The following is a 27,247-nucleotide window of genomic DNA, read 5'->3' as shown; positions in this document are numbered from 1 at the left end:
TTTCTAGAGAAGCAAAACCAGAGGTGCCTGTCTGTCCATAGAAAGAGATTAACATCAAGACGAGTCACACAGTTGTGGAAGTGGTGATTCCAGTCTGGTTCGAGTCAGTGGGTCAAATGTCAGCTGAAGGCTTCTCTCGACTCCTGTGGCTGAAGGAGCCAATGGACAGGAAGCAGGAAGACCACAGGCTGGTGGATGCCACGCTGAGTGAGCCCAAGGTTGGCAGTCCACTGATGACTCTTCGGGTGGCTAAGGAATAAGATACAGTCTCCAAAACCATCAATAGGAGTGAGCTAGCTTCCTCACACTGTCAGTTTATACTAAGGGTAGGCTACACCTTGAATGAAACCAACCCTCAATTGTATCAAGGATGTGACCAGATTAAGGAGACAGCTACTTGGCCAGCTGACTGGAAATGATTCATATTTGTGCCCATTCCAAGGAAAAGTGACCCAACAGAATGTGCACATTGTAGCACAGCATCTTTGACTTCACAGACAAGCAAAATTTTGCTGAAGGCCATTCTACAAAATGAAGCGTATGGTATCTGCTATTACTACAGATATTTAAGGTACAGTTGATAGATCTTCATTTAGTTGATTATCATTCTTTGTTTCCTAAAATAAAATTAAAAGGTGATATTTTCAGGTTTATTTGCAAGTACTTCTTTCACACCTTATACTTTTTGTGAGTTTATGAATCATTCAACTATAAATTCTCCTCTGTACTAGCCTTTGGGACCGTGTCTCGCATATTCATGAAGGGCTGTTGGTCACAAGTGTAGAGCAATTCAAGATTCTCTTACTTGCTTTGACCAAAGCTAGGAGCCCCAGTGCTGTAGTGGCTGATGAGTTGGACAGCTAACTGCAAGGTCAACAGTTCAAAATCACGAGCTATTCCATCGGATAAAAATTAGGCTTTTACACATTAGGTAGCAATTGTACAATACTGCCTGAGGTGATTGGTCTATGGAATGTTATGATTTCTGTAAAAGCTCCCAATAAAATGATTAAAAAGAATTTTTTTTCCTACTCCTGTAAAGATTTGCAATCTTGGAAACCTAGTGGGTCAATTCTGCCTTGCCTTATATGGCCACTATAGTGAGACTATGTATCTAACTGTCTTCTAACTCAAATTAGAACTTGAATTGTTATGAATCTCTCCTTTTCAGTGTTGAAGGTAGATCAGAATTTCTAACAGAAAGCTTGCCGTGGAATTACAGGAGCATCCAAGTTGAAAATAGATGCGCATAACTTAGCAGTGGTTAGCGATGAGCCATCTTTCCTTTGAGGAGCTTTTTCAAACCAGGATCTCAACTTCAGCACTCTGCAGTTGGGAGCAAACAGTTACTTCTTGGGGGAGTCCCTGGGTGGGGCAGAGGGTCAAACACATGACTCCTCGCTGAAGGATGGTGGTCGTGCTGTGGAAGAGAAGCCCAGTGATCTCTCTGGGAGCGGCCACACAGCTCTGAAACCCTATGGGAGTAGATCTCCTCTGCGCCCATGCGGTTGCCGTGCACTGGCATGGACTTGGCGGCACCTCTTAACAGCTTTTATTGTGAGGGGCTCTCTCTTGCTTTGTGAGGGTGTTTGGCAGCATCCCTGGCCTCTACCAACTTGACGCCCCTATCAGCACCCTCCCCACCCCCTACCCCTCTTCCTCTCTTACCCAGTTCTGAGATCATAAATGTCCCCAGACATTGCCAGGTGTCCTCATGGGGACCAGGTCACTCCTGTTAAAAGCTACTGTTAAAAGCAATGGTTACATTTTCTACTCTCCACCTGGCAATGAAAGACTGATAAAAATCAAGCAGGAAGTTCTCTCTCAGGAGAATGTGACAGGTTTACAAAGGTTCTGTAAGAAAAGCTTGGTTTGGACCATTGCTAAGTTATGAGAATCTATTTTCAACTTGTTTGCTTCTGTAATTCCATGGTAAGCTTCGAGTTAGAAACCCTAAAATATTCTGAGGGAATTTGTTCTTTCAGCGTTTCTATATTTTTCGCCTGCTCCCATCACCATGGTAGCTAAACACTTTGAGAGACATATTAGGTTAAAAACAGTAATGACAGAAGATGGGTGGAAAAACCCCGAGTTTGTTTTCCCATTTCTTCCATTCCCCTCTTACCCCTCAGTCAACCAAATGGAGTGTTGAGTTGAATGTTCAGATGGCTGGGTGACTGTGTTTTAATTGGGAATCAAAATAGAGAATGTTTGCTTTTCAGAGCTCCCTACCCCCTCCCGAAAAATGCTAATAGTAGAATCTGAACAGATTTCTGAGTTCATTTTCAAAGACCAAGGCAGATGCACCAGCAGTGAGTGTATAGAGAGGCCCCTTCCCTGGGCCTGGGCCCATTTTGTAGCTCTTCGTCACTCCAAGATCACATTGGCTTGTTTAGGACTCCCCTGCATACTAGCGAATGTTATTATATGGAAAACAAGGATCAAAACGGATATGTTAGTTCTTAATATAGAACTGCTTGATTCTTTGAATAAATGCAATTCATATTATGGTTCTTAAACTGAGCTGCAGGGTAAGTAATAAGTAATCAAAAAGGATTTATTATTTGAAGAACTTGTTCTAATCAGCTTGAGTACTGTGAGACATATCGACAATGGACAAATACTGGAACCAATCATTTGCTAGCCATTGAAAATGCTGCTGCTGATGGTTCCGATGATCATTTACACTTTTCAGATTGGGGTTTGTCTTGGAATTGATAACCCCCAGGCATAGCCTTTTGAGCCTTGGCCTAACTTAAAGGAGCGTTTTGATGAGTTCCTGCAAATGTTCCCAGTTTGTTTGTAGGGACAGGCCCTGGTCGGTTGTTTCTCTTGAGCAAAGGCCACCTGGGAGTTCTCCTGTGCACCACACAGCTTTGTTTCCTGATAAATGACCGACTTCTGATACCAGTTTCTCCAATTCGGTCCCACTGTGGTCAATCCTTTACATAGTCGGTTCATTCCATTAAAATGCCTCCTTTTAAAACGATATCACTGTTGTTTTATCAGTACATTGACTTGAAAAACAATCACCTCAATGTCTGTTTAGACACCAGAGGCGTGAAAGTAATTGCAAAGACCTAAAACCTTCTGGTTTATAAACTTTTTTGCTTTTCCGATATGGGCCTCATGAGCAAAGATACCCTGGATATGGAAAGCGAGGAGGAATTCTTGGGAGTCTTGAGTTAAAACTCCCCCTCTAAAGGACTAGTGATAGGAACCCTGGTGGCGTCGTGGTTATGCATTGGGCTGCTAACTGCAAGGACAGCAGTTCAAAACCACCAGGTGCTCCTTGGGAGAAAGAGTGCTGAGAAAGATGGGGCTTTCTACTCCCGTGAAGAGTTATAATCTTGGAAACCCCCAGGGACAGATCTTCCCTGTCCTCCTGGGTCCTCAGGAGGTGACAGTGGGCGGTAGCACCGGGTTTGTTTCTGTGTATTGGTCTAGTGAAGCTTTCTCTTTATTCTTTTGCATATTGAAAAGAACAGAAGCAATAAGTTCACCTACCCTGTGTTCTCCTGATTTTGCTCATGGAAATGTGCTTGTGGGGATGTTTTCACTCTGACTGCCCTGCAGGGGGGCTGCCCTGCCTTCTAATGTTTGTGAGTGTAAAGCACAGATGCAGGAGAGCGCCCCCTCTTTAATTTGTGATGATGCGCCCGTGTTTTCATTATGAAATTGGTAAATTCATAATGCTTAGTGGGTCATTCAGTCCACCCATTATCACTAAAATTGAAACTGTAATCTCCGAATACGATGCCGACCTTCTAGACAGCTCGAAAGTACAACCTACAATAGCTTGAAGAAATTATAGGTCTCCTTCCACAGAGAGGTGTTCAGCGTAAATGTCAATGGACTCTGATGTGACACGATCCAGCGGAAGGGACCTGGAGCCATCAGTTCATAGCTTCCCTGCAGTGGCAGGAGCTGGGACATGTCGCAATACGGTTTTCCTGACCACAAGCCCTTTGAAACAGCTGTGGTACGGGCACTTAGAGGCCGCTTATGCCTTTATTTCAGCAATTCTTATTGTAGTCAAAAATTGACTTTCCTATAGTTTACCATCTCTAACACGTTTTCCTCCTACAGACTCTGAAGTCTTAATACTATTTTATCTACTTTCAGCCTAATATACATGTGTGTATCTATAGGTGAAGGAGCCCTGGAAGTACACATGGGTAAATGTAAAGAGTTATAACCTTGGGAATTTTATATAGGGAAGCTATGAACTGATGGCAGTTTTTTTGTTTTGTTTTAAAATAATACATATATTAATATGGGGTTTTGTATCTATATTTACATATTGTTAAAATGTCATCCAAATAATTATCCATAGTATTGATTTGTTAGACAAATGCGTTCTTTTATGATTTTAAGTTTAAAATTTTTTGAATTTTGGGGGCAGTTTTCTAAGCCTAAGTGTGGCATATTGCTCTTAAATATGTTTGTCTCTGCCATTAGAATTTAAACTTTTTAAGGGCAGTATCTGCAGCACCCAAAACAAAGCTTCATATTTCATTACTGACAAGGAAGGTATGGACGAAAACAGAGGGAAGGGGGATACTTTGGGTTGAAGATCCAGAACATGTAGGCAGTTTGCTATCCCCTCACCAATCTTCAATAAGCAGAACACCGCTGGCTAAAGAAGGGCCTTAGCGGTTCATCTTCTTGACACTGAAAATGCCCCTCATGGACAGGAGGGTTTTAGGAGACCGTAAGAAAGCAGACTCGTGGTTTGCAGGTGGATTTCTGTTCTGGGGCGTGGTTTCAAAAGTGTCAATGAAGTGCTCTTGTGCTCCTTAGAGTGGACTTCAGTTAGAGAAAGGGCAGGGGAGCCTGTTGCTGGGTCTGCGTATCCAGACCGGGATTTGTACATGAGGATTTAGTTCACAAATCTAAATCACCTAAAATTAGTTTTAGACAATCTCTGGAGCATTACAAAATACACACAGACTAGCATCAGATACCAACATTTTAATTTTCTGCTAAATGATATGTTGCAACTCTACTTTTTTTGTAGGCCACAGGATAGCAAGGTAACACATTGCAGAACTTAGCAATGGACAGCCCCCCCGCTCCCGCCCCCCCAACCCAAGTGGCATTGGAATCTGCCAAGGAAAATTTAATGCCACACCTGCGCCCTAGCATTATCAGAGATCCATGGTTTTATGATTCAGGGCATCAGTGATATCTGTCTGAATTAATGTGACCCCTTTGCCATACTTGCATGGTATACATTTAGTATCATAAAGGAAAAAAATATTTTTCAACCCAAAGATTAGAACCTAGATCCTGAATCACCATTACAATATTTTAAAACCTGATTCAGTGTTAGAAGTAGAACGAAAAGTTTTCTGTTTTTCTTTTTCCCCCCTACAAAATGTAAGATTTGAAATTTCTAAAAATAACTTTCTAGCTCTTGGGGGTAAAAGGAAAAGAAACCAATTCTCATTTAAAGTAGGGGAGAGTTATGTAAGCTTATGTTTTGCATGAAGACTTCATTTTCCTGAGACAGGCCAGTTTTTTGGTAACATTTTCTTGAGTTTTAGGTGGAAGTTTGCGTAATAGCAAATTAGGTTCCCTTTCAGTAATTCACATGCAAACTGTTACCAGAGACTGGTTACAATTCCTGCTTCTCCCCCTGCCCTGTTCCCACTCATGTGGTTTCCCTGCTCCTCCTGCTTTCCGCCTTTCCTTTAGGCAAATGGGACCTGCTGTTTGGTGTCATGCATGAGGGCATTTCAAAAAGGAAAAATTCCATCTTCCTTTTTTTCTTAACACTTTTTCATAACTACTTCATCATTGATCATTCTAAAGAGCACATTCCTCATGTTTTATATGCTAATCTATTGTTTGATCGAAAATGTATCTTAAGGAGTCCCTCTCTCTCTGAGTCCATAGTCTGTTCTATCTCTTTCTCTCATGCTAACTGGACCTTCTATTTGTCCCTGGCCAGAGAGGTCATCCGTGGGAACTAGGCTCCAGGGAGTTGTGATCCCAAGGTAGAGGAGGCACTGGTTCCTGTGGAAATGAAGTCAGTATGTGGTTGTCCTGGGCTTCTAATCTTCTTCAGCATCAGCTAGAACTTGTATGAACCACCCATGATCTGTCCCCCAGCTGGCCCCTGCTGGCCTGATTCTGACAGATGAGGTCTAGCGCCCCCATTGCCTCTTCACAGATGCAGTTGATTTGGTGACTGCGCTCCATCTGAGGGTGGACCCTAGGGTTACCCTCTACCATCTGTTGTTGACGAAGTTATTTGCAATGATGAAGTCTGTAGGAATTTGCAAAATTCTACTAGGAGATCCCCAGCATTGTTTCTTTTATCCATGCCATATTTTCCAACTACTTATCATTACTCTTTATGTTCAACAGTCATATTCTAATCTCCAGTGATTATCAATTTATCTTGATTATTTGTGTGATCAGGCTCAAAATGCAGACGTCGGTAGAACTCTTTTGTCCCGTTAGCATTAGAGTGGTTGATGGGCAAACTTGAATGGCATCTCAAACTGCAGAAGTCAGTAGAACTCTTTAGTTTCCATTAGCATTGGCTTGAGTGGTGATGTGTAAACTTGAACGGCATCGTATCCACTCAGCTTCCTTGTAGGTGGATAGACAATGCCTATCATAGATAACATTGTACTTCGATTTCGAAATGTTCTTTAGGATGATGAGTGTGACACTGTTCTCAGAGTTAGCATTCCTGGCAGAGTAAACCATATGATTGATTGATTAAAAGTGGCTCACACCAGTCCATTTCGGCTCTCTAATGCCAAGGGTATTGACCTTTGTGTGTTCCATTTCATTTTTGACGACTCTTTTGTCCAATCAAATGTCTTCAGAAAGAACAATAGACTTGGTAGGGCACCCGTTGCTTTTGACAGTGTGGGAAACATTAATGAGGACAGACTTTTGCTTCTTTGGTAGAATTTAGGAAGAGTTAAGAGTAGGTGTATAGGAAAAAGCAAATGAAAAGGAGAACAACAAAGTAAAGCAATTATTAACTCCAGGGAAAACAAAATAGGCCACTAAGCAGCTTGTTCATAGCCACCACAATAGAAATGTTGACTTCCATCGCTGTCAGCTACAATCATTTATTGATATGTAGGCAGATGCCTCAGCTAGAGAATGAGAAAGTGAAGAGAGGACAGAGTGGATGGAAGTGCGTTACTTGTCATCTTGTATAATGGGAATTTGATAACCATGAGTACACATGACAAATGGTGGTATAATCATGTGATTATATGAATATAAAAATACTGGTAGAAAATTAATATGGATTGAAAGTGATGATTTCTGAGAGTAGAGGAAATGAAGTAAATAGCTATTCTTTTTTCTTACATGCCTCATAGTGCTATTTCTCTTTAACTGGTTTATGTATTATATGAATGGAAATATAAATAATAAAAAACCATAGCAGTGAGCCTCTTTCCACAATAGGCTTTTCTTTTTTAAAGAATGCCAAATTCAAAGTGTTATGTCTCACCTGTTCTCCATTTAAATTTGGTTGAAACTCACCCGTGAGCCTCCAGATAGGGCTAATAGCATGAAGGTTAAAAAAAGACATCATCCCTGTCCTGAAGGACCTAGGGTCCAGTGGTTGGTGCATAAGTAAACCTTGAAAAATCGAGGTGTACTGTATGATTGTTATTTGGGGATCAAAGGAGTTGGGGTGAGTTTTGGGAGGGCTCAGTGGAAAGCGTGGGTGCTGAACGCTCCCCCAAGGGAAAGCAGCCAGCATTGGAGTTCCTGGGCCTGTCTGAGGAAAGATGCTCACAGCAAGCAGGGGGAGGGGGGGTGGGGGGGAGGGGAGGGCGGCAGGGGTGCTTCGCAGCAGTCCTGGGACTTGAAACAGCTGCCGTGCTGTGTTTTTACAGCCAGATACTTCCAGAGAAATTGCACAGACCAAACATAAAGAATCTTTTCTGATTTTACCCACTGTATTTTTTTTCTCAAAAGGTCCTACCAGTTGCTTTTTTTCTTCCCTACCAGTTTTTTAACTGCCCCTAGCCACAAAGAAATGGTGGTTGCAGCAGTCACCATTAACAGTGCCCACTGGTACACTGGTATCCTTAGACGTGATTCCTAACAGGTACAAAAGGATGCCGTGCCATTTTGATTGGTGACCATGATGCTTAGCATCCTCATAATTGCTAGCACGCTGGCTAGGGTTTCCTTGCACTTGTGTTATGTGAAGCAATGCTCCAGTGTCAGTAAACTTTAATCTGACAGCCCTCACTTTTTATTTCTGGCAGATCTGGTATTTGTGATACCATGATTGTCTTAACTCCCTGCTTCCTCGCTTGCCAGTGGGGCTCTCCAGGATGTCAGAAAACGGACCCCGTGGCACCGAGTGGGGGCGTTGCCAGAAGCCTTGAGGATGGTGGTTCACGCCGACACATGGCAGCCTGTGTGACAGGATGAAGTACTGCCTGGCCCCGTGTCGTCTGTTTCAGTCCCCTCCGGTGGCTCTTGTGTCCGCGTCATGGCATTGCGAGTTCCCTTCCCTCTCATTAGTCTTGTACTTTACCAAGCCAGTGTCTTCTCTAGGAACTGATCTTTACTGACCACGTGTCCAGAGGCAGCGCCATTCTCTCACCCCTGTAAAGAGCATCTCAGTTGTGTTCTTAGACTGATGTGTCTGTTCTTTTGCCAGTTCGCAGTATCGTCGGTGTTTTTCACCAGCATCACAATTTCAGTGCACTAAGTGTCCTTCTCTGTTGGTGTCCAACTCTCACATTCATATGAAGTGATCAGAAAATACACTTTGGGTCTGGAACATCTCGGTCATTAAAGTGGCGTCTTTATCTTTTTACTTCCCATGACTTGAGGGAGGCCCTTCATAGCAGATTTACCGTGTGTAATAGCTTGTTTTGATTTTTTGGCTGCTGGTGTTCTGGACATTGACCAATTGGAATGACATCATTGACAACTTCATCCCCCCTCACCCCTCCATGTATCATAATGCGCCGTGAGGCTTGCCTTTTCCTCACACCCTGGTTGTAACCCACACTGAAGGCTGCCAGTCTTCGCATTGACCGAGATCTGGGGCGGAATAAATCAGGAGAAGGCAGGAAGAGAATTGTATTCCCAGGAAGTTGCCACTTGGTCTCTCTTGAAGGCTGCTGGTGCACTCAAGGAATTGCCGCAGGTGCCCTGGCCTTTTGATGAGCGTTAAAGACAACATGGAATTGTGGAGAAATTGAGTTATTAATCAGAGAGCTGTTTCACGCGTTCTCAACATTCTCGTTTTACCCGGAAAGCAGAGGGGAGGCTCTCTTGAGGTCAGTCGAGAAGATGGTCAGTGGCGCTGTGTTTATGTGTCCCTTATTTAGGAGCACTCAGCAGGCGATGGCCACAATGGTCCCATCGGAAAGCAAGCACTACTGCAAGCACGGAGGCTTGTGATCCAGCATATTATTGCAGCCAGGGAAATCCTTTAACTTCGTCACAGTAAAGTGTCATCAACAAACAGAGGAGTTCCTGCTGGTTTACATTTTGCTTAACTTTGTCCCTGGCTAGTAGATAAAAGTTTATTAGATCAAGTTAACTTGCAAATAAAATCCCACTTAGAAATCAGGGATTTTTTTTTTCAATGTGGAGGAATACATTAAAATTGCCTTTGAGAGGTATATATATTTGTATATGTACGTAGCTAGTTTAACACCTGGAGAAATGTGGTATTCATTGAATTAAGGTATTTCATTTGTTTGTGTCCTAATCTTTGTTGATGAGTTGCCAGGGTAAGTTGTATAGGGTTACTATTTTCGGAACAAGTATGCATACATATGTGCACACACACATATATGCACACATACGTACACATGAGGGGCCTTCAAAAAGTTTGTGGGAAGATGGAATTAAAATAAAATGGAATTTTCCCACAAACTTTTTGAAACTCCGTGTGTACATGAGTGCGCATGCACGTGTCTGTGAGAGAGACAGACAGAGAGAGAGAGAGAGAGAGCTTCATCCTGCAAATGTGAGATGTTTTGTCTGTTTTGGGGGCAGGCCCTCTGCTTATCCTGGGCATAAACAGATCTTTTTAATGTCCCCCTTGGCTCTGTAATTTACTGGATTGTCTCTGTGTGGTAGTGGTTGTTTTTGTCTTCAGCCATCCTCTCAGTGGGTCCTGTGTTTGAACTCACTGTTGAAGCCGCTGCGTCAACATGTTTCGAAGGTCTCACCAGCTACTGTGTTCATGTGCTCACTGCAACTTCCGAGGTTTAGGGTACTCCGAGGCTTCTGGGAAGAAGGGCCCGGCCATCTGTCTTTGAAAAGTCTGCCGCTGCACAGACCATGTGGCCTGCAGTCCTCCGACCCCCAGGAGTTCTCGAGAATTGAAGTCAACTTGAAGGCAAGCCATAGCAATACTAGACTAAGTATTTGGAAGCCAACTGACTTATGACCTAGATTTTTTTTTTCTCTGTAGACAAGAACACAATTTTTCTTTGATTCAGTCTGTCTGTCTAACCCATACGTAGCTTCTGGAAGACCACACCCACCACAAACCTTTGGGTTTGGTAGTGGGACATCTTGATTGAGAGAGATCCATTTTTTACTTAATTCTGTTCTTTCCTCATTGAGTTTTTAGGTTTTAAATGAGAAGTACATAATAACACATTGTTTTTTTAAAAACAATTTTAAAAAAGCAGGACAGTAAAGGGAGAGCTTTGGGAGAAGAATCATTGGAGGGTAAAAGTTACAAACATATCTTGGGCATCAGTCTGATGGCAGCCACTGAGGCCGCACTAACCGCCCCTCTTCTGTGTCACACACACTGTGCCTATTCGCTTTGCTAGAATTTGCAGTAGCCGGTGCTGTTGCACATTAGTTACCTTTTAGTTATTCCGTTGAGATGGTACCTGGTCTGGCCTCCCTGACATCCTCCTTGTTGCCCATTGGTGAGCCTCTTCCTGCTTGCCTTTTGGATGAGAGAGGGGAGGGGGGGGTCAAACTGCAGTTACTCTTCCATTTACTACCAATATGAAGGCTTGCTTTAAGGGAGGAAGATGGAACTGAAATCTATTTGAAATCTATAAAACTCTACTTTGGTTATGTGGACTGACTTTTTGACATGCCTCCCTCAACACAGATGTTTATGGATTAAGCATGATTATATTTTAGATTATAATGTACATTCTGTTATTATATCAGTTTTCATTTTGAATGGTATGGGTTTTATTTCTAATGGTTATATTTCCGAGGAGAACCTCCTGTTTAATAGACTCAAAGACAGTGAATCTTGAGCTTCAGTGCTGTGGGGATAAGGATTAGACGAGTCTCTTTCTGCCTTTAAGAATCTGCTAACTTAATGTACAGAGTGAATCGGGATTTCAGTAAATAGTATTAAGGGGGGGTAGTCTCTCGGTGGTGGAAATGAGTAAGTTTCCATTGCTAACCAGAAGGTTGGCGGTTCAAGTCTACCCAGATGTGCCTCTTAAGAAAGGTCTAGCGGGTTTCTTCCGCAAACTCAGCCGTTGAAAGCCCTGTGGCACACAGTTCTCCTGTCTGACGGGTGGCAGTGAGTCAGGTGCCCGATGGCAGCTGGTATAACTAGTAGAAGAAGGGGAGGTATTTCAGGAGGGAGAGTGCTCTGGGGCACAGTGCTTAGCTTAAGAATCAGGTTGAGAGGGACAGGAAGGCTCTTCAGCTGGGTCTGCATCTCTCAACTGTGAGTGGTAATATCCCCCTCTGCAGGGCTGGCAGCCTGAGGGACTCAGTTCGGGCTCAGCCATTCCACAGAGCTTTATGAAACCCCATGCTGCAGTTTGTTCTAGGGCCAGCCTGTTTCCTCCTATTAAGCGAAAAAGGAAGCAGGTGCCAAACACATGAGCAAAAAATATTTATATTTATATTTGCCGTTCTTTGGTCTCCATTTATGTCTTCGTCCATTATTTCGGCAGCCAACACAGCATGTACTCCTTATCAGTGTTTGCACCCTGTCACTTGCTTCATATGCCCCTTCTTCTTGCACCCCTCTCTGCCCTGATGCTCACTGCCCCATGCATATGTCTTTCCCGTCACCCTCAACTGGTCAAACCACCATGAAGTCCTAAGTGGCCCTCTGAAATATGACCTCATTCATGGAATCTTCTAGTGGGTATCAGTGGGTAAGCAAGCAAGGGTCATTCTCGTGTTTTGTCTTTAGCAAATAGACATATTTAATTTCTTTCTTTTCCTTCTCTGACTTTGTCTCTCTTTCTTGGTGAGAATATACATGACAAAATATGCACCCAGGTACCATTTTCTGCATGTGTGGTTAGTGGCCTCAGTCCATTCTTCACACTGCGTCGCCAGTCTGGCCATCTCAGAGTGCTTCATCCCATGAGCCTCGACTCTACCCTCGAGGGGTACCGTTGCCAGGGCAATCTGAAGGTGAACATCTTGGAGCCAACCCGTTGTTAGAGGTGGCTTCATGGGGTAGATTGGGTTCAAGACTTAAAGATGATTTCTAGGCAGGAGCTTCCAGAGTTCCCTAGTCTCCGTCAACCTAGAATTGTGTATGTTTTGTAAGAATTGATACTTCGTGCCCACATTTTCTTCTCCTCTTGATCAGGATCTACCTATTGAATCCTTGATTTAAATGTTTGGTTATGGTAGCTGGGCGCCATCCGTCCCATTCATAGGGCTTTAGACAATGGAGGTAGTCTGTGCTCGTCTCCCATGCCTGGCTGTTCCAGGTGAATAAAGACCAGTGGTTACAGCTCCCCGAACAGGGAGGGATGTAGAACAGGTGCTCTACAACAGCGGTGGGCCTCTTGAAACCATGACCCTGAACCTTCAAGCCAAGAAAACTCTCTCAGGAGGGTATTCAGTTGTACCCCGCAGTGCTTGACAGAGCACCCGCCTTTTAGTACTCGAATGCTCTTACTTCAGATGCTGCTGTTGGAAAGTTACAATTAATACTATTATTTGCCGTTTCGTCCTTTGTGGTAGAAATTAATTCTTACCCCTAAACCTCAAATGTGACGCTATCCTTTTACATATGTTTTCACCCATAACTATCCTTCTTAATATATATATATTTTTTTCTTCTTTTTTTTTTTTCTTAATATATATTTTATCCACTTTACCTTTAGTGCAAGTTTCTACAGTCTAGTTTGTCTCTACCAGTTCCCAGATTTGGAACACTTGGAGAACAGGGACTGGATTTACCCACTCTTGTTTTTTCTCCAGTCCTTTTTGCTTCTGTTGACCAGGAAGAAAGGAAAAAGCAAGAAAGGGGGTGGGGGGGAATCTAGTCCACAATGTTATGTGCTGAGTCATAACCCTACATTAGCATGGCATTGCACAGCGATGTGTGTTTCAGACTAACGTGGAGGCTGTAGACGTCCTGTGTGTCTGAGGTGCTACGTTTATGTTAGCGCAAATGACGTTCAGGAAAGCAAGAGGGTGGAATAGTTTATCTGAGCTAATCTACTATTCAAAAACTGAAGAGTTACAGCTGCTTTAAAATAAAGTTTCCTCTTGCATATTTACAGTTAGTCGCTTCTGACTCATGGGCCCGTGTGCATAGCAGAACGGAATGTTGCCTGGTCCTGTGTCAATTTCATGATCATTGTTTGAGCCCATGTTTGGAGCTATTTTGTTGGTGGATATTTTAATGCCTTGCAACCTAGGGCCTTGTGTTCCAACATTTTATCATACAATATTTTGTTGTAAGCATAGGATTTTCCACCAGCTATTATTATTCTTTTCCTCTAGTAGATCTTCAGACCTTATAGTCTGTCTGAGTCTGAAAGCTCTGTTAAATGGGAGATGCTGTTGGTGGCATAGCTTTGAGCGCCATAGCAACACACAGCCTTTGTTCACAAACCTTTCACATGGAGGTTTTAGCATTGTGTGTGTATCCCCGAATTATCCGAGTGGTTATTCATCCTTATGATTCCTTGTATTTCCCGTGAGAGTTGGGCCTGCCTTTAGGAGCTGTATGTATCAGATGCAGAATCGGACAGTGTTCCGCTTTGGACCATGGAAATGCATGTGAGGAATCCTGTGTCATTTTGTAATCACATTGGAAATATACCACAACACGTTGTAATTTGTTTCAGGGCATGAACTAGAGTTGTTTTCCCACCCCCACCCCCCTCCAAATCTCCTTTTAAACTGTTGTTTACGCTCTTGGCACAAAGAAAGTTTTCTCTGCAGTTTCTTTCATTCAGTTCCTTGAATTATTTATTGTTCTTACTTCCTTACCACTCATTCATTTCTTGAAAGCAAAACTGAGTTTTCTGGTTTTTTGCCTTGTTAGCACAATATCGGCCTGTTTTTAAATATCGATAAAGAAGGAAAGTATCAATTCAGTGTTTCATTTATTTATCTGGAGTTCCCAGGAGAGAGTCATGACCAGAGACTTGGAGTTTATGACATGTATTTAAGCTACGGATACCGATGCTGTAGCAGCCAGGTTATCTCCCCAAATTTACCTGTATTCTGTTGGTTTTTGTAGTCTGCCTTCATTCATGGCAGCAGCAGCTGCTGTTGCAGGGACTTCCCGCCAGTGTCCTGCTGCTGCCATCTCATCCAACTCACTCAGAGCTCTTTTGTGTTCCAAGCCTAATAGCCTTCACACACACTCTCTCAAAAGTGCAGAGAGCTAAGGGTTCCACTTGAGACACTGCCTTTAAAAGACAGCATTCAGAATACTGAAGAATGGCAAGTGAATGAAGATGAACAGAGTTATCAAGAGATCAAGAGAAGAGTGCATTTCAGGAAGGAGTTAGGATCAAGAGTGTAATACATCCAAGAGCCAAAATATGAGCACTGATGTTAGCAAGGTCCCCAGGGGTCCCACTTCCAGCAGTGTGGGGATCTGACAGTCTGAAAGACTGGCCTGATGTGGTACAATGGTGTCCCAGCAAGAGAGGCAGGCTCTGTTATGCGAGCATTCCAGTCACACAGAGAAAATAGAGGAAGGAGGTACAATTTTGCTAGATCCCTGTCACGCGTTCACCACACCTCACTTTTTCTTGTCTATATCCCACATGCAGCTTCCTTTGTCAGGTGGAAATGTTTCCTTACCCTCCTTTGGCACTGGGTGCCTGGTTGGTGCTTAGAAGAGATCCTAGAAACCCAGTTGTTGATTTAGAGGAGAAGAGGACTCTTCTCCCAGGAGAAGGGCCTGACCAGAAAATGGTGGAGGTGTGTTTCATTGTGACAGACCTGTAGTGATGGGAAGGTTGACTTTGAATCAGTCTTATGTTCTGATTTAAGTCTAGGCCAAATCCACTGCCAGTGAGTTGATTCTGATTCACAGTGGCCCTCTATTGGGGTTCCAGGCTGTAAATCTTTATGGGAGAAGACAACCCCAGTTTCTTCTGTGGAGGAGCAGTGGGTAGGTTTGAACCAATGGACTTACAGTCAGCAGTCCAGCACTTACCTGCAGTACCACCAGAACTCCTAAGAATTCAGTGAACCCAACGGCAGTCTTTCTGGCATGCTAGGACAGTAGCACACCCACAATAATACCCACGGTCATAAAACTGAACACTTAGCACGGAGGTTTCAGCAGGTGGAGATAGCATACTATGAATTAGTATTGCTCTTCTGTTTGATTCTATGGCTTTTTACCACATATAATGATGCTTAAGCAGGTTTCCTCATAAGAGAATTGCTAGTACTTGTAAGCATGTTTGCTATTTCAGTCAACCTTGAATGAATAGGGTTTGTTTGTTTGTTTAATAAGTCATTTTATCGGGGGCTCTTACAGCTCTTATAACAACCCACACATCAGTTGTATCGAGCACATGTGTACCTATGTTGCCATAATTTTCTTTCTACTTGAGTCCTTGGTATCAATCAGCTCCTCTTTTTTCCCTCCCCCCTCCCGCCCTTGTGAACCCTTGATAAGTAAATAAATTATTATTATTTTAATATTTTACACCATCCACTGTCTTCCTTCACCCACATTTCTGTTGTTCCTCCCTCTTGGGGGGTGGGTTATACTTCAGTCATTGCAATCGATTCCTGAGGAATAGGTTTTAATGATCTGTTCTATGACACATGGGCATCTTTGTTTTGGTGGGTAGTTTAGTAAGTGCAAACTCAAAGCTCAAACTCACTGCCACCAAGTTGATTCTGACTCTAGTGACCCTGTAGGACAGGGTACAATTACCCGGTGGGTTTCCAAGACTGACTTTTTATAGGAGGAGACAGCCTCCTTTGTCTCCCTTAGAGCAGCTTGAGGTTCAGAACTGCCAACCTTGTGGTTAGCAGCAGTCAGTGTGCTACCAAGGCTCTTAATAAGTGCAAAGCACCTGCAAAGCAATGCCAGTATTTCTTTGAACCTTCTTAAAAGAGGCCTAGGTTTCATTTCAACCTATTGAGTTAATTTGGAAAGGACTTTGGAATTGCTCCCAAAGAGAGAATGTAAAATTCTTGTTCGCCGCTTACCTCTGACAAGTCAATCCTGCTTTGTGAAGTGAGCATTTCATGTTTGAAGTTAAGTTTCCTTACTGTTTTGTCCCAAGCATACTTTGACTTTAATTCTCACCGCTACTTTTTATATTCTTATCCGTCTTTTTAGATTAGACATAATAAATACATATTTGCTTTGAAACTCAGTTTTGGCGATAGAGGCATTTTCTTTTTACACTAAGCACACGGTTTTCCCACTCTGGGCATGGGCTCCTGGTGTTAGCGGTCACTTGGAAGTACACCCCTGCGCGCACTGGTCGAACTCGTGGTGTGACTGAGATCGGAAGAGGGTCCCGGTCCTGGAGACTCATTCACGCCGAGCAGGAGTGTATTCTCTCAGGTAGGCTTGCACACTGGGTTGCTATCGCAATGCACACCAGGCTGGTTGGATGTCAACATCTGGGGCAGAAAAGAAGGTGGAGGGGAGAGAGTGAATTGGAGGGAAGGAAGAAAGGAAGAAAGGAAGGAAGGAAAGTCATCATGGCTAGGAAAACAAAGCCAAGTCTTTAGCCTGCGTGAACCTGGTTGTGCCCCTCTCTGCTGTTTATACTCCATCTGCAGTTTGAAATGAAGAGGGACTCCTGTTTTTGTTCTGATCAGACTTTTAAACGAATTTTGACATTTCTTTTACACTGCCAGAAAATGTGTGCCCCAAAATAAGATTTAAAAAAATTATTGAAAAGGTTTAGGAAGCATACAAGAAGGTTCTAAAGAGAAAATCCGTAGTCCCGAGGGCCCACAATTGGGCATCCCCAAGTTCTAGCAGTTCTCTCCATTCTCAGGGAACCTGCCTACGCATCCTCATCCGTGGTTATAAAAGCCACAGAATCCGTTCTGGCCATTGTGGCTTTTTGTTTGTTTGTTGTTTAGTGCCACGGGTTGCTTTCCTCCTCTGTTGGCTGTAATGTCAGGTACCTTGAAAAAGGCAGGTGTGCAGCAAAGCATCTCCTAAGGGAAATGCAATGTGGTGAGAATGAGTCTTTACCATGATGGGCTTGCTGCGTTCGCTTCTCGGAGGAGGAGGACTCTGGGAACGAGTTTATTTGGATAGCTATGAGGTTGTGAGAAATGTTGAAAGAATCAGAGTTTTGTAAACCCATGCTTAGAATTACTGCATTTGTTCATGTAAAATGTTCTGTCTTTGAGAGAAATTTCGCTTGAAATATTCAATTGCACGTGTATCCAACCCTCGGGGGAGGGTAGATATATAATAGTTATTAATATCTGGCTTTGGCTATCACAGAAAGACGGACTAGCTTTTATTTGCATTTTGCATGCCATCATCTGGAGTTCTTTCCATTTTATGAGGAGCATGGCTGTAGCCTCAGCCCGGGCTGCAGGCTGCCCTGTGTTGCCTCTGGAGCAACACTCAGCAGGTTGTTACATTCCCACGTGAGGCTGACCGTCACAAAAGGGCGTGCGAAGTTCTGAGACGTCAAGGAAATCACAGAAGGGGCAGTAGCAGGATCTGGGAAGCTCAAAAGTCAGATTTAATTAGGCAGCTGTGCACGACCATTATCCTTTTAACAAAAGACTGTGTAGAGGGGCAAGTGTGAAAACAATTGGTGCTTATCTGCTGGGCTGCAGAGTCCAGCCGGAGCTCAGCCGGCCCTGCGCTCTGCGGGCTGCGTGCATTTTTGCAACACCCCTAAATGTTCCAGCTTATAAATAGCAGCGAGTCCTCTAACATGATGCTGCGACTGCACGAGAAATGAAAGCGGCTGCCTTGGAGGCAGGAAGCTGACTCGCGAGATGCTTAATTATTGTGGAAGTAAGTGCTTGTTACTGGTGAGGGGTGAGAGCAGCGAGTGCGGGGTGTTCTCCGGGTGTCAGAGCCGGGATTTGTAGACAATGCTGCCCTGTCGGCGCAGTGCTGGTTCAGCAGCATCTTTCCAAACATGGATTTGGCACGCATTTAAAGGCCGCATCTTGTGTAATTGGCGCAGCCTTAGAAAGGGAGCCTCTGCTTTTATCCCCAGCATGTCCGCAACCATGCAGGAGTTTCCAGTCAGCGTCGGTGCCTCTCTGCCCCTGACTGCCGTGCTCAGGAGGAAGTTCTTCTTCCTGGCTCATCACCTGGCAAGATGTTAACGGTTCTCTGTAATCTGTGGGCTGGGGAGGGAGACACTGCTGGGGAGCAGCGCTGGTCGGGTGGGGTAGGCTGCGATCTACTGGAAGTGGAATATTCCGAGCTGGAAGAGTAGCCGGAACGAAGGAGAGCGGGGAACGCCGGGCCGCCTCTGAAACGCTCCTCATCTGGTAAGTCCGAAAGTCCCGGAAAAGGCGCAAGAGCGTTAATGGGTCGGATGGCTCCAGGTCAGCCTGGTGGATTCTCTCTCTGCTGTATTTGCACCAGCTAACTCTTGTTGAGCCTCTGGGAGGAAATAATAGACCACGTATTGATTTTGAAATCTGGAAGAAGCTAAAAAGTGAGCGTTGACTCCTATTTCAATGCGATCACTTTGCAATTTGGAGCTTTGTCCAAAAAGCCAGAGCACCCCCCTGACTGTGCTCTGCGCTCATTATTTCGTGCCGCTCTTTCCGTCTCGAGCTAATGTCCATCCGGTGATTGCTGTTGATCTGCATTATTGGAGGTCACCGGAGCAGATCTTTCCCCGGGGCAGGGGGCTGGATGGCTTAGAACAAGAGCAAGACCCCTCCTCTCTGCTCCGAGCTTTCGGAAGCAGTTCAGTTTGGCTGGAGTCTTAGTAGTCGTCCCTGTTGCGTTCTCAGTGAGAGATATTATGAAATGCTGCTGCTGTGTCTAGTTTGTATTTTTTTTCTTGACCTGCTTTACTAAATAATGGCTTGTGGCGCGGTGACCATAATCCGCCCTGGAGCCTCTTGTCTTCACGCACCTCGGCATTTGGGGCAGCTTCAGATTCAGATGCTGATTGCCCTCTCCTCCTCTTTTGTAGAAAAAGCTTGGGATTGCCGCCGCCGCTGCAGAGTCCCAGCCAGGCAAGCACCGCTCCGTTTCTTCTGAACGCCAGTCACCTGCCGGGGGACACGCAGCGTCTCTGGAGGATCCGGTTTTTCAGTGGCGGGAGAGGAGCGCCGTCATTGTAACCGTTTCAATGAAGCAGCTCAAGTTCTCATGCCACTGCCAGCTTTTCTGGAAGCCGTTCTCCAGGAGGGAAGTGCGCACTTGAACCCCAGACATGGTGGTCCATCCGGCGGGGATTTAAGTCCAGGCGCTCTTCCACCATGACCAGCCTGAAGCGGTCGCAGACGGAAAGGCCCGTGGCCAGCGAGCGGGCCTCAGGGGTGGGCGCAGATGGAGCTCCCAAAGTCCACACAGACGACTTCTACATGCGGCGCTTCAGGTCCCAGAACGGCAGCTTAGGATCCTCCGTCATGGCGCCCGTTGGGCCCCCTCGCAGTGAAGGCCCTCACCACATCACCTCCACCCCCGGAGTCCCAAAGATGGGGGTTAGGGCGAGGATCGCAGATTGGCCCCCCAGGAAGGACAACGTGAAAGAAGCCAGCCGTTCGAGCCAGGACATGGAAACCTCCAGTTGCCTTGAGAGCATGTCCTCCACAAGCAGCCCTGTGAGTCAGGGAAGCTCAGTGAGCCTCAATTCCAATGACTCAGCCATGCTCAGAAGCATCCAGAACACGCTCGGCAGCAAGGCGCGGCCGGCGGAGAGCATGGACTCCCGGTTCCTCATGCCCGAAGCCTACCCCAGCTCCCCGCGGAAAGCCCTGCGCAGGATCCGGCAGCGGAGCAACAGCGACATCACCATCAGCGAGCTTGACGTGGACAGCTTTGATGAGTGCGTCTCCCCCACCTACAAGACGGGGCCGTCCCTGCACAGGGAGTATGGCAGCACCTCCTCCATCGACAAGCAGGGGACGTCCGGGGAAAGCTTCTTCGACTTGTTCAAGGGCTACAAGGATGACAAATCCGACCGAGGTCCAACCCCGACCAAGCTCAGTGACTTCCTCATCGCCGGGGGGAGCAAGGGGTCCGGCTTCTCCCTGGATGTTATCGATGGGCCCATCTCCCAGAGGGACAACCTCAGGCTCTTTAAGGAACGGGAGAAGCCCCTGAAGCGGCGTTCCAAGTCGGAAACCGGGGACTCGTCCATTTTCCGTAAACTGCGCAATGCCAAAGGGGAGGAGCTCGGGAAGTCATCGGACCTGGATGACAACCGCTCCGAAGACTTGGTCAGGCCCTGGACATGCCCAAAGTGCTTTGCCCACTACGATGTCCAGAGTATATTATTTGACCTGAACGAGGCCATCATGAACAGGCACAATGTCATTAAGAGGAGAAACACCACCACGGGCGCCTCGGCCGCCGCCGTGGCCTCCCTGGTCTCGGGCCCTTTGTCCCACTCGGCCAGCTTCAGCTCCCCCATGGGCAGCACAGAGGACCTGAATTCCAAAGGCAGCCTCGGGATGGACCAGGGCGACGATAAGAGCAACGAACTGGTCATGAGCTGCCCCTACTTCCGCAATGAGATTGGTGGGGAAGGGGAAAGGAAGATCAGCCTGTCGAAGTCAAGCTCTGGTTCTTTCAGTGGGTGTGAAAGTGCCTCCTTCGAGTCGACCCTCAGCTCCCATTGCACCAATGCCGGCGTGGCGGTCCTTGAAGTCCCCAAGGAGAGCCTGGTATTGCACCTGGACAGAGTGAAAAGGTACATCGTGGAGCATGTGGATCTCGGTGCATACTATTATAGGAAATTCTTCTATCAGAAGGGTGAGTGCACAGCTCCTTACTGTTAACTGTTCTTTGAAGTCGTCTGAGGGTTTTGGCAGGACGAGACCTAAGACTCGCCTGACTGTCAGATCTTTCTCCAGGGCAACATTGTTAAACAGCTCGTTGCTCAGTTCCTCTTCCTCTTTGGCATTTTGAGGATCACATCTCCCTCTCGGGTACTAAAAAATGTCTTCAGTACTGAATGCTAGTGAACTTAAAAAAAAATCGGATTGAGCCAGATTAGACTGTTGTCTGAGAGACCTGTGACAACTTTAAGGATAAATGGCTTTATGGAGTTATTTGCAAATATCAAGCTGAAGATATTTTAAATTGAGCTTTAAAAAAATTAATTGGTTTATTAAACTCATTTTATTGGGGGCTTGTACAACTCTTATCACCATCCATCCATCCATCCATCCATCCATCCATCCATCCATCCATCCACATCCATTGTGTCAAGCACATTTGTACATTTGTTGCCATCATCATTCTCAAAACGTTTTTTTTCTACTAGAGCCCTATCAGCTTCTCATATTTTTCCCTCCCTTCTCCCACCCTCCCTCCCTCATGAACCCCTGATAATTTATAAATTATTATTTTTTGAGCTTTTTTTTAAAGGATTGTAAAAACTGCTCATTTCTATTATTCACCTATGTACCACATTTACAGTCAGTACAGGACAATTCCTCTTTTGCGTCACAATTTTCCTCAGTGATTTATAATACATCAGGGAACTATAATGCATTCCAATCCAGTTCACAGGAAAGTTTGTGAAAATTAATTTACATGATTTGACAAAGTCACCAAGAGAGTGAATTCCGAGCCAGGAATCCAGTATGGGTCTCCCCCGCTAGTTGAGTGGAAAGGCCCTGAGGAGGTGGGCTCTCTCATTGTTGGTGAAGGCCTTCTTTTGGCCTGGAGAGGGATGGGGACAGACATTTTGTTGAGATCGTATTTGATAATACAGTTTTACCTCATAATTTTTAGAAAGACCCTGTCAGCTTATTTAAGAAGTAGCACACGTGTACTGGTAAGCACTCTAATAGTGTGCGTTTGTTTGTTTGTTTGTTTGTTTGTTTGTTTGTTTTGAAGATGACTGATCAGGGCATGGGAATAGATCATTCAGGCTCTCAAGCCGAAAAGCAGGATGATTACTAATACCAGACATGCTTGCGGAGGCCATACACACCTGTGGTCCCCTGGCTAGACCAGTCATCCCCGCAGCGAGGCGCACGCTGACCATGCTGAGGGGGCTCCCTGTCTGCCAGCTGCTCACGCGGGCCTTGAGGTCTCCCCTCCCTCGGAGATTTCCCCTCCCTCGGAGATTTGGGACCTGACTTAGGTAGCTTCTGGGTGAACTATCCTGTTAGCGCTCATTATAACTTCTGACATCGCTCACTTTAAGATCAAACTCTCCTTTAGTAAACGGTGAGCCCCCCCATGAGAATTTAACGACCCAAGGAATCTTGTCTTGTTCATAGTTACCCGTGAGTGACCCCCTTGTCTAAACGTCAGTGGCACAGGTCCGAGGATCAGTGATCAAACTGCCTGTTTCATCTCTCAGCAGCCGGTATTTTCTGACCAGAATTTTCTGGGGTTTGTGTTTACACTGCCCTTTGGATATGGGGCTCCCCCCGGGCCATGGACGGCCTTTGGTGGCAGATGACGCTCTGTTGTCAGGGGTTGCCTGTGCTCTATGGAATGTTTAGCAGCAGCCCTTCCCCAGTTTTGACAACCAGAAATGCCCCTAGACGCTGCCAGATGCCTTTGAGGTGGTAACATTACCCCTTGGCCGAGAACTAGTGCTTTGCTGTACATGGGAGACTTTTCTACGGGTGTGTCTTGAGCTGTCTATAGGTTGAGAGGCTCGTGACTCAAACTGAAGAGAGAGCATGCTACTTTATAACTATTTAGCAGGCCAGGGTATACAGTACTTTCATCCTATTAAGGCGACATAATAATAATGCCAGTAAACATTTTTGAGTACTTACTAAGTACCCGATACTGTGCTAAAAGCATTTGACATGACATGCATTTTCTCATACCACCTTCTCCATGCTTACTGAGGTAGGTGCTACTCTTAACCTTCACTTTTCAGACGAGATAAGCTGTTCACAGAGCTGGTAAACGGGCTCCAGGATTCTCCCTACCTTTGCTCTCTGCACAGAAGCTTCCTTCACTCTTACTCCCCGGGCTGTGCTTTCTGCTGCATTAGACTTAAGGGAAAGGACTTGATCTTTGGTTGCTAGCTTAAATATGCTAGAAATTTGTTTATCTTTCCACAGTATGCAATGAAAATCTGAACAGGCATTCCACAGTGATTCTGCCTCGATCATAAAACCTCTTAAAATTAAAGCCTTTGATCCAAAGTGGTTTCTTATTTGAAACATGGAAAAAACACTCCTACCCAACATGATTGGACAAAATTAATTGAATAACTCACCTAAAACAAGCAGTCATTAAAAATAAATTCTAAAGATTTCATTTTCACTTAAATATATAAATATAAAAGCCCGTTTACTAAACTGAGGCCCAGGGTATTTATTTCAGAGTGATCACCGTTTTGAATTCTGTGTTGTGGTGAATGTGAACCACAAAAGCACAAACATAGACACCAGCAGAGCGATCTGAGTACAGATTCTTCTATTTTATGGACTTTCTTCTACCATTTTAAGTTATTTTGCCTACATTGAGGGAAACAGCCTTCTTTTTTTTTTAACAGCCTTCTTGTTAGTCACTTTTCATTATTCTTTCCAACGTCTTCAACCTAATTTTCATAGAATTGTCACATATTTTATTTCACATTTCACTAGCTTCCATAATATTTAATTAAGCTTTATAATAACAAGACAGCCGGCATAAACAGGTGTGGCATGAAACAGTTGACTCTCTGTCAGCATAGCGTCTAGCGGGTGGAAATAGGGATTCTGCGTGCCTGAGAGTCCCTCAGCTAGCCCAGAACACTCCGTGTGCACTGCCCGTGCTGCGCCATGGCTTCCGCATGCACTGAAGACAGTAGGTGTTCTAGAAAGTTGAATGGATGAAAGCCAGTTACAGACTGTACTTCCTGAAGTGATTTATTTGGGGCTGAACAAAGTGGTAGATTTGGCGGGTGATAAATCATTTAAAGTGTAAATCAAGTCCCTCCCCAAAATATAACTATGTTGAGATGTTTTCAAGATCTATACTTTTTAAGAAATCATAATCTAAAACATAATTGAACAGCTCGTTCTGCCTTTTCATATACTTCTTCATATACACTTTCACTTGGCTGAAGAGAATGCCTAGTTCATTTTCCTAATCAGAACCTTAACCGCAGTCATCCTGTTGAAGGGACGGACGTGTTCGAATCAGCCATCTTCTAGCACCATTTAGAGTATACAAACTTGAATTCATGCGTACTTGGGAAGATTACCTCTCACTCTGGTATAGTCTCTGGTTTTTTTTGCTAGGTACCCTTCCAATTTTGTTCTGTTAAGTGAACATCATTAAAGTAGGAGTTTGAGTAGATTATTTTATGCTACATTTAGAAAGTCAGGGCACATTATTCAACTGTTTTTCTGATGAAAATCTGTGCTAATTTTGTTGATGCATTCTTGATTTTTATCCTCCTTTTTTTAGTTTGTTAATAATTATAACATCATTAGACTTGAGAAGAGTCTACAAGATGCCTTGTGATTGATAGTTCTTTAAGGATAATAGTCTTTTTTAAAAAAATATTTTATTGTAGATTTGTACAACACTTTTTTTTTCTTAGAAAAGTTATGTAAATTGCCTGGATATTTTTTTAATTAAATAATTTATTTATTTTTAAAATCATTTTATTGGGGGCTCATACATCTATTACCACAATCCATACAGCTATCTCTTGTGGCAAGCACATTTGTTGCCATCATCATTTTCAAAACACTTTCTTTCTACTTCTGTTTACCTTCCCCAGGGAGGGGGTTATATGTAGAGCATTGTGATAAGGTCCCCCCCACCCCCCCATCTTACCCTTACCCTTCTGGTATCACTGCTCTCATTGGCCCTGAGGGGTTCATCTGTTCTGGATTCCCTGTGTTTCCAGCTCTTATCTGTACCAGTGTACATGCTGTGGTCTAGCGGATGTGTAAGGTAGAATTGGGATCATGATAATGGGAGGGGGGGGGAAGCATTAAAGAAGTGAAGGAAAGTTGGATGTTTTGTCAGTGCTATACTGTACCCTGACTGACTTATCTCCTCCCCGCAACCCTTCTATAAGGGGATGATGTCCAGTTGCCTACAGAGGGCTCTGGGTCCCCACTCCACATTCCCGCTCATTCCCAGTGATAAGATTTTTTGTTCTTTGACTCCTGATACCTGAAGGGATGATAGTCTTACGTTTAGGTTTTTGTTGTGAGCAGCTGTTTTACAGGTAAGTGTTGAACTCCCATGTCAGTGAGTCTTTATTATGCATTACTGAACTGTTAAGGCATCGCATGCCCTTTAAATTTAAGTTAATTTCTTGCAAAATTGAAAGTGAAAGACTTTATGCATGTGCACTAAGTTTTATGGACCATATTAAGATTATCTAAACCACACAGAAGTCATTTGAAGATTATTTCTCTAATTATGGCCCTTTGCATGTATACATACATATCTATATGCAAGATGATTGAATGTCTCTTCTGTACCTTTAATTGGGAAGTTAAGTAGGTTAGCTGTGTGGAAATGAGTGTTGCTTTTATTCTCCACAATACAGAAATGGATTCAGATGGTTTTCTGTTCTGCTCTTACATTTATTTTTAGGCTAGCCAGTATAAGAATAATATACACGTTTTAATTTTCCATACGACATCTTCTGAGCCAAGAATGAGAAGCCCTAACTCTCCATGGCAACAAGCAGAGCTTTCACCTGCGTGGTATATCGGAGCCCGAGAGGCCCAGTGGTTACGAGCTGGGCTGCTCAGTCCAGGGCCAGCAGTTTGAAACCACCAGCTGCTTCTCAGAGAACGACGGCGCTTTTTTCTCCCGTGAAGAGTGCCAGTCCAGGAAACTCACCGTGGCGGTTCTAGCCTGCCTTGCAGGGTTGCCGCGAGTCCGCGTCGACTCGACGGCATTTGCCTGGTTTGGGTTTGGCATAGTATGATGAGCGGCCTCTGGACTGCTCACTAAAAGGCCACCAGTTCACACCCACCAGCCACTGTGTGGGAGAAAGTTCACAGTCAAGTTCGCAGTCCTGGAAAGCCCATGGGGCCGCTGGCCTCTGGCTGGTCAGGCGCCTCTGCCCAGGAAGAGACTTGGTGGCACACAGCCACAGCAGCCTTGGTTTCAACGAGGGCGGGAAGGCCGAGATTCGGAATACCAGCTGAAATGGAACAGCTTGTGCGTTTTTCAGTTTTGTTTTTGGACTCTAGTCTTTGAGTCTGAAAGTGTCCACCATTTTACAGTGAATGGACTGCCTAATGCATGGACCATTAAATTAAATCATGGAAACTAGAGTATGTGTGTCTAGCTCAAAAACCTGCCACTGAGCCAATTCTTCTTCAGAGTGACCGTATAGGACAAGTAGAGTTCCATAGGGTTTCTGAGTCTATAAAAGTTTGCAGGTGCAGACTGCTCCCTCTTTCTCCTGCAGGAGGTGTGCTGTCACTGTCTTTCAAACCTCCAGAACTGTGAAAAGATAAGCCTCTCTTTTGTAACTGCCTACTTGAGCCTCGTAGTCATGGCAGCACCAGGTAACTTAGGCAGCACCCCCGTAGATCCTGGGGCTGCAGCAGGAACTAAGGTAGACTCAACATAGCAGCCCAGGGCTTCCGCACGCCATCTCACGGGGTGAGATTCTGTTCTCCAGCTGGTGGAAGGGATCCCCAATCAGTTCCTCGCATCGCTCCCTCCAGCCCCTGATGGCGAGGTCTGTTCCGTAGTTGAGAGACTCCCTCTTTCCAAACCTTGTCAATGACTGACTTCAGTCAGGCGTAACTGAGGTAGAGCCGTGGTGCGCAATGAATAAAGTCTCTCAGGCTGTGCTCTAGGCGGGGAGGCTCCAGCAGTGGACAGAATACCGGAGGAGATGAGAGTAGCAATAACAGGAGGGGAAGGGGAAGGTGCGGGGAGAAAGGGGGGACAGGTCACAAGACCTACATATAATCTCCTCCC

General features: G+C 44.8%; 1 protein-coding gene across 1 annotated transcript in view; it reads left to right on the top strand.

The window, feature by feature from the left end:
* The window catches only part of SIPA1L1 (signal induced proliferation associated 1 like 1), a 255,603-nt gene that overhangs the window by 90,256 nt on the left and 138,100 nt on the right, over window positions 1-27,247 (top strand). Inside the window, exon 3 of the mRNA XM_045288187.1 lies at window positions 19,341-21,127. Within this exon, the coding sequence (XP_045144122.1) occupies window positions 19,630-21,127 (1,498 nt within the window). The 5' untranslated portion in view covers window positions 19,341-19,629. The remainder of the gene's footprint in view (window positions 1-19,340; window positions 21,128-27,247) is intronic.

The sequence above is a fragment of the Echinops telfairi genome, unplaced genomic scaffold, assembly GCF_000313985.2.
Source record: "Echinops telfairi isolate 266 unplaced genomic scaffold, ASM31398v2 ScPeMD7_18;HRSCAF=68, whole genome shotgun sequence".
NCBI lineage: Eukaryota > Metazoa > Chordata > Mammalia > Afrosoricida > Tenrecidae > Echinops > Echinops telfairi.
The sequence above is the reverse complement of the archived record's forward strand: the minus strand, read 5'-3'. Positions and strand labels throughout refer to the sequence as shown.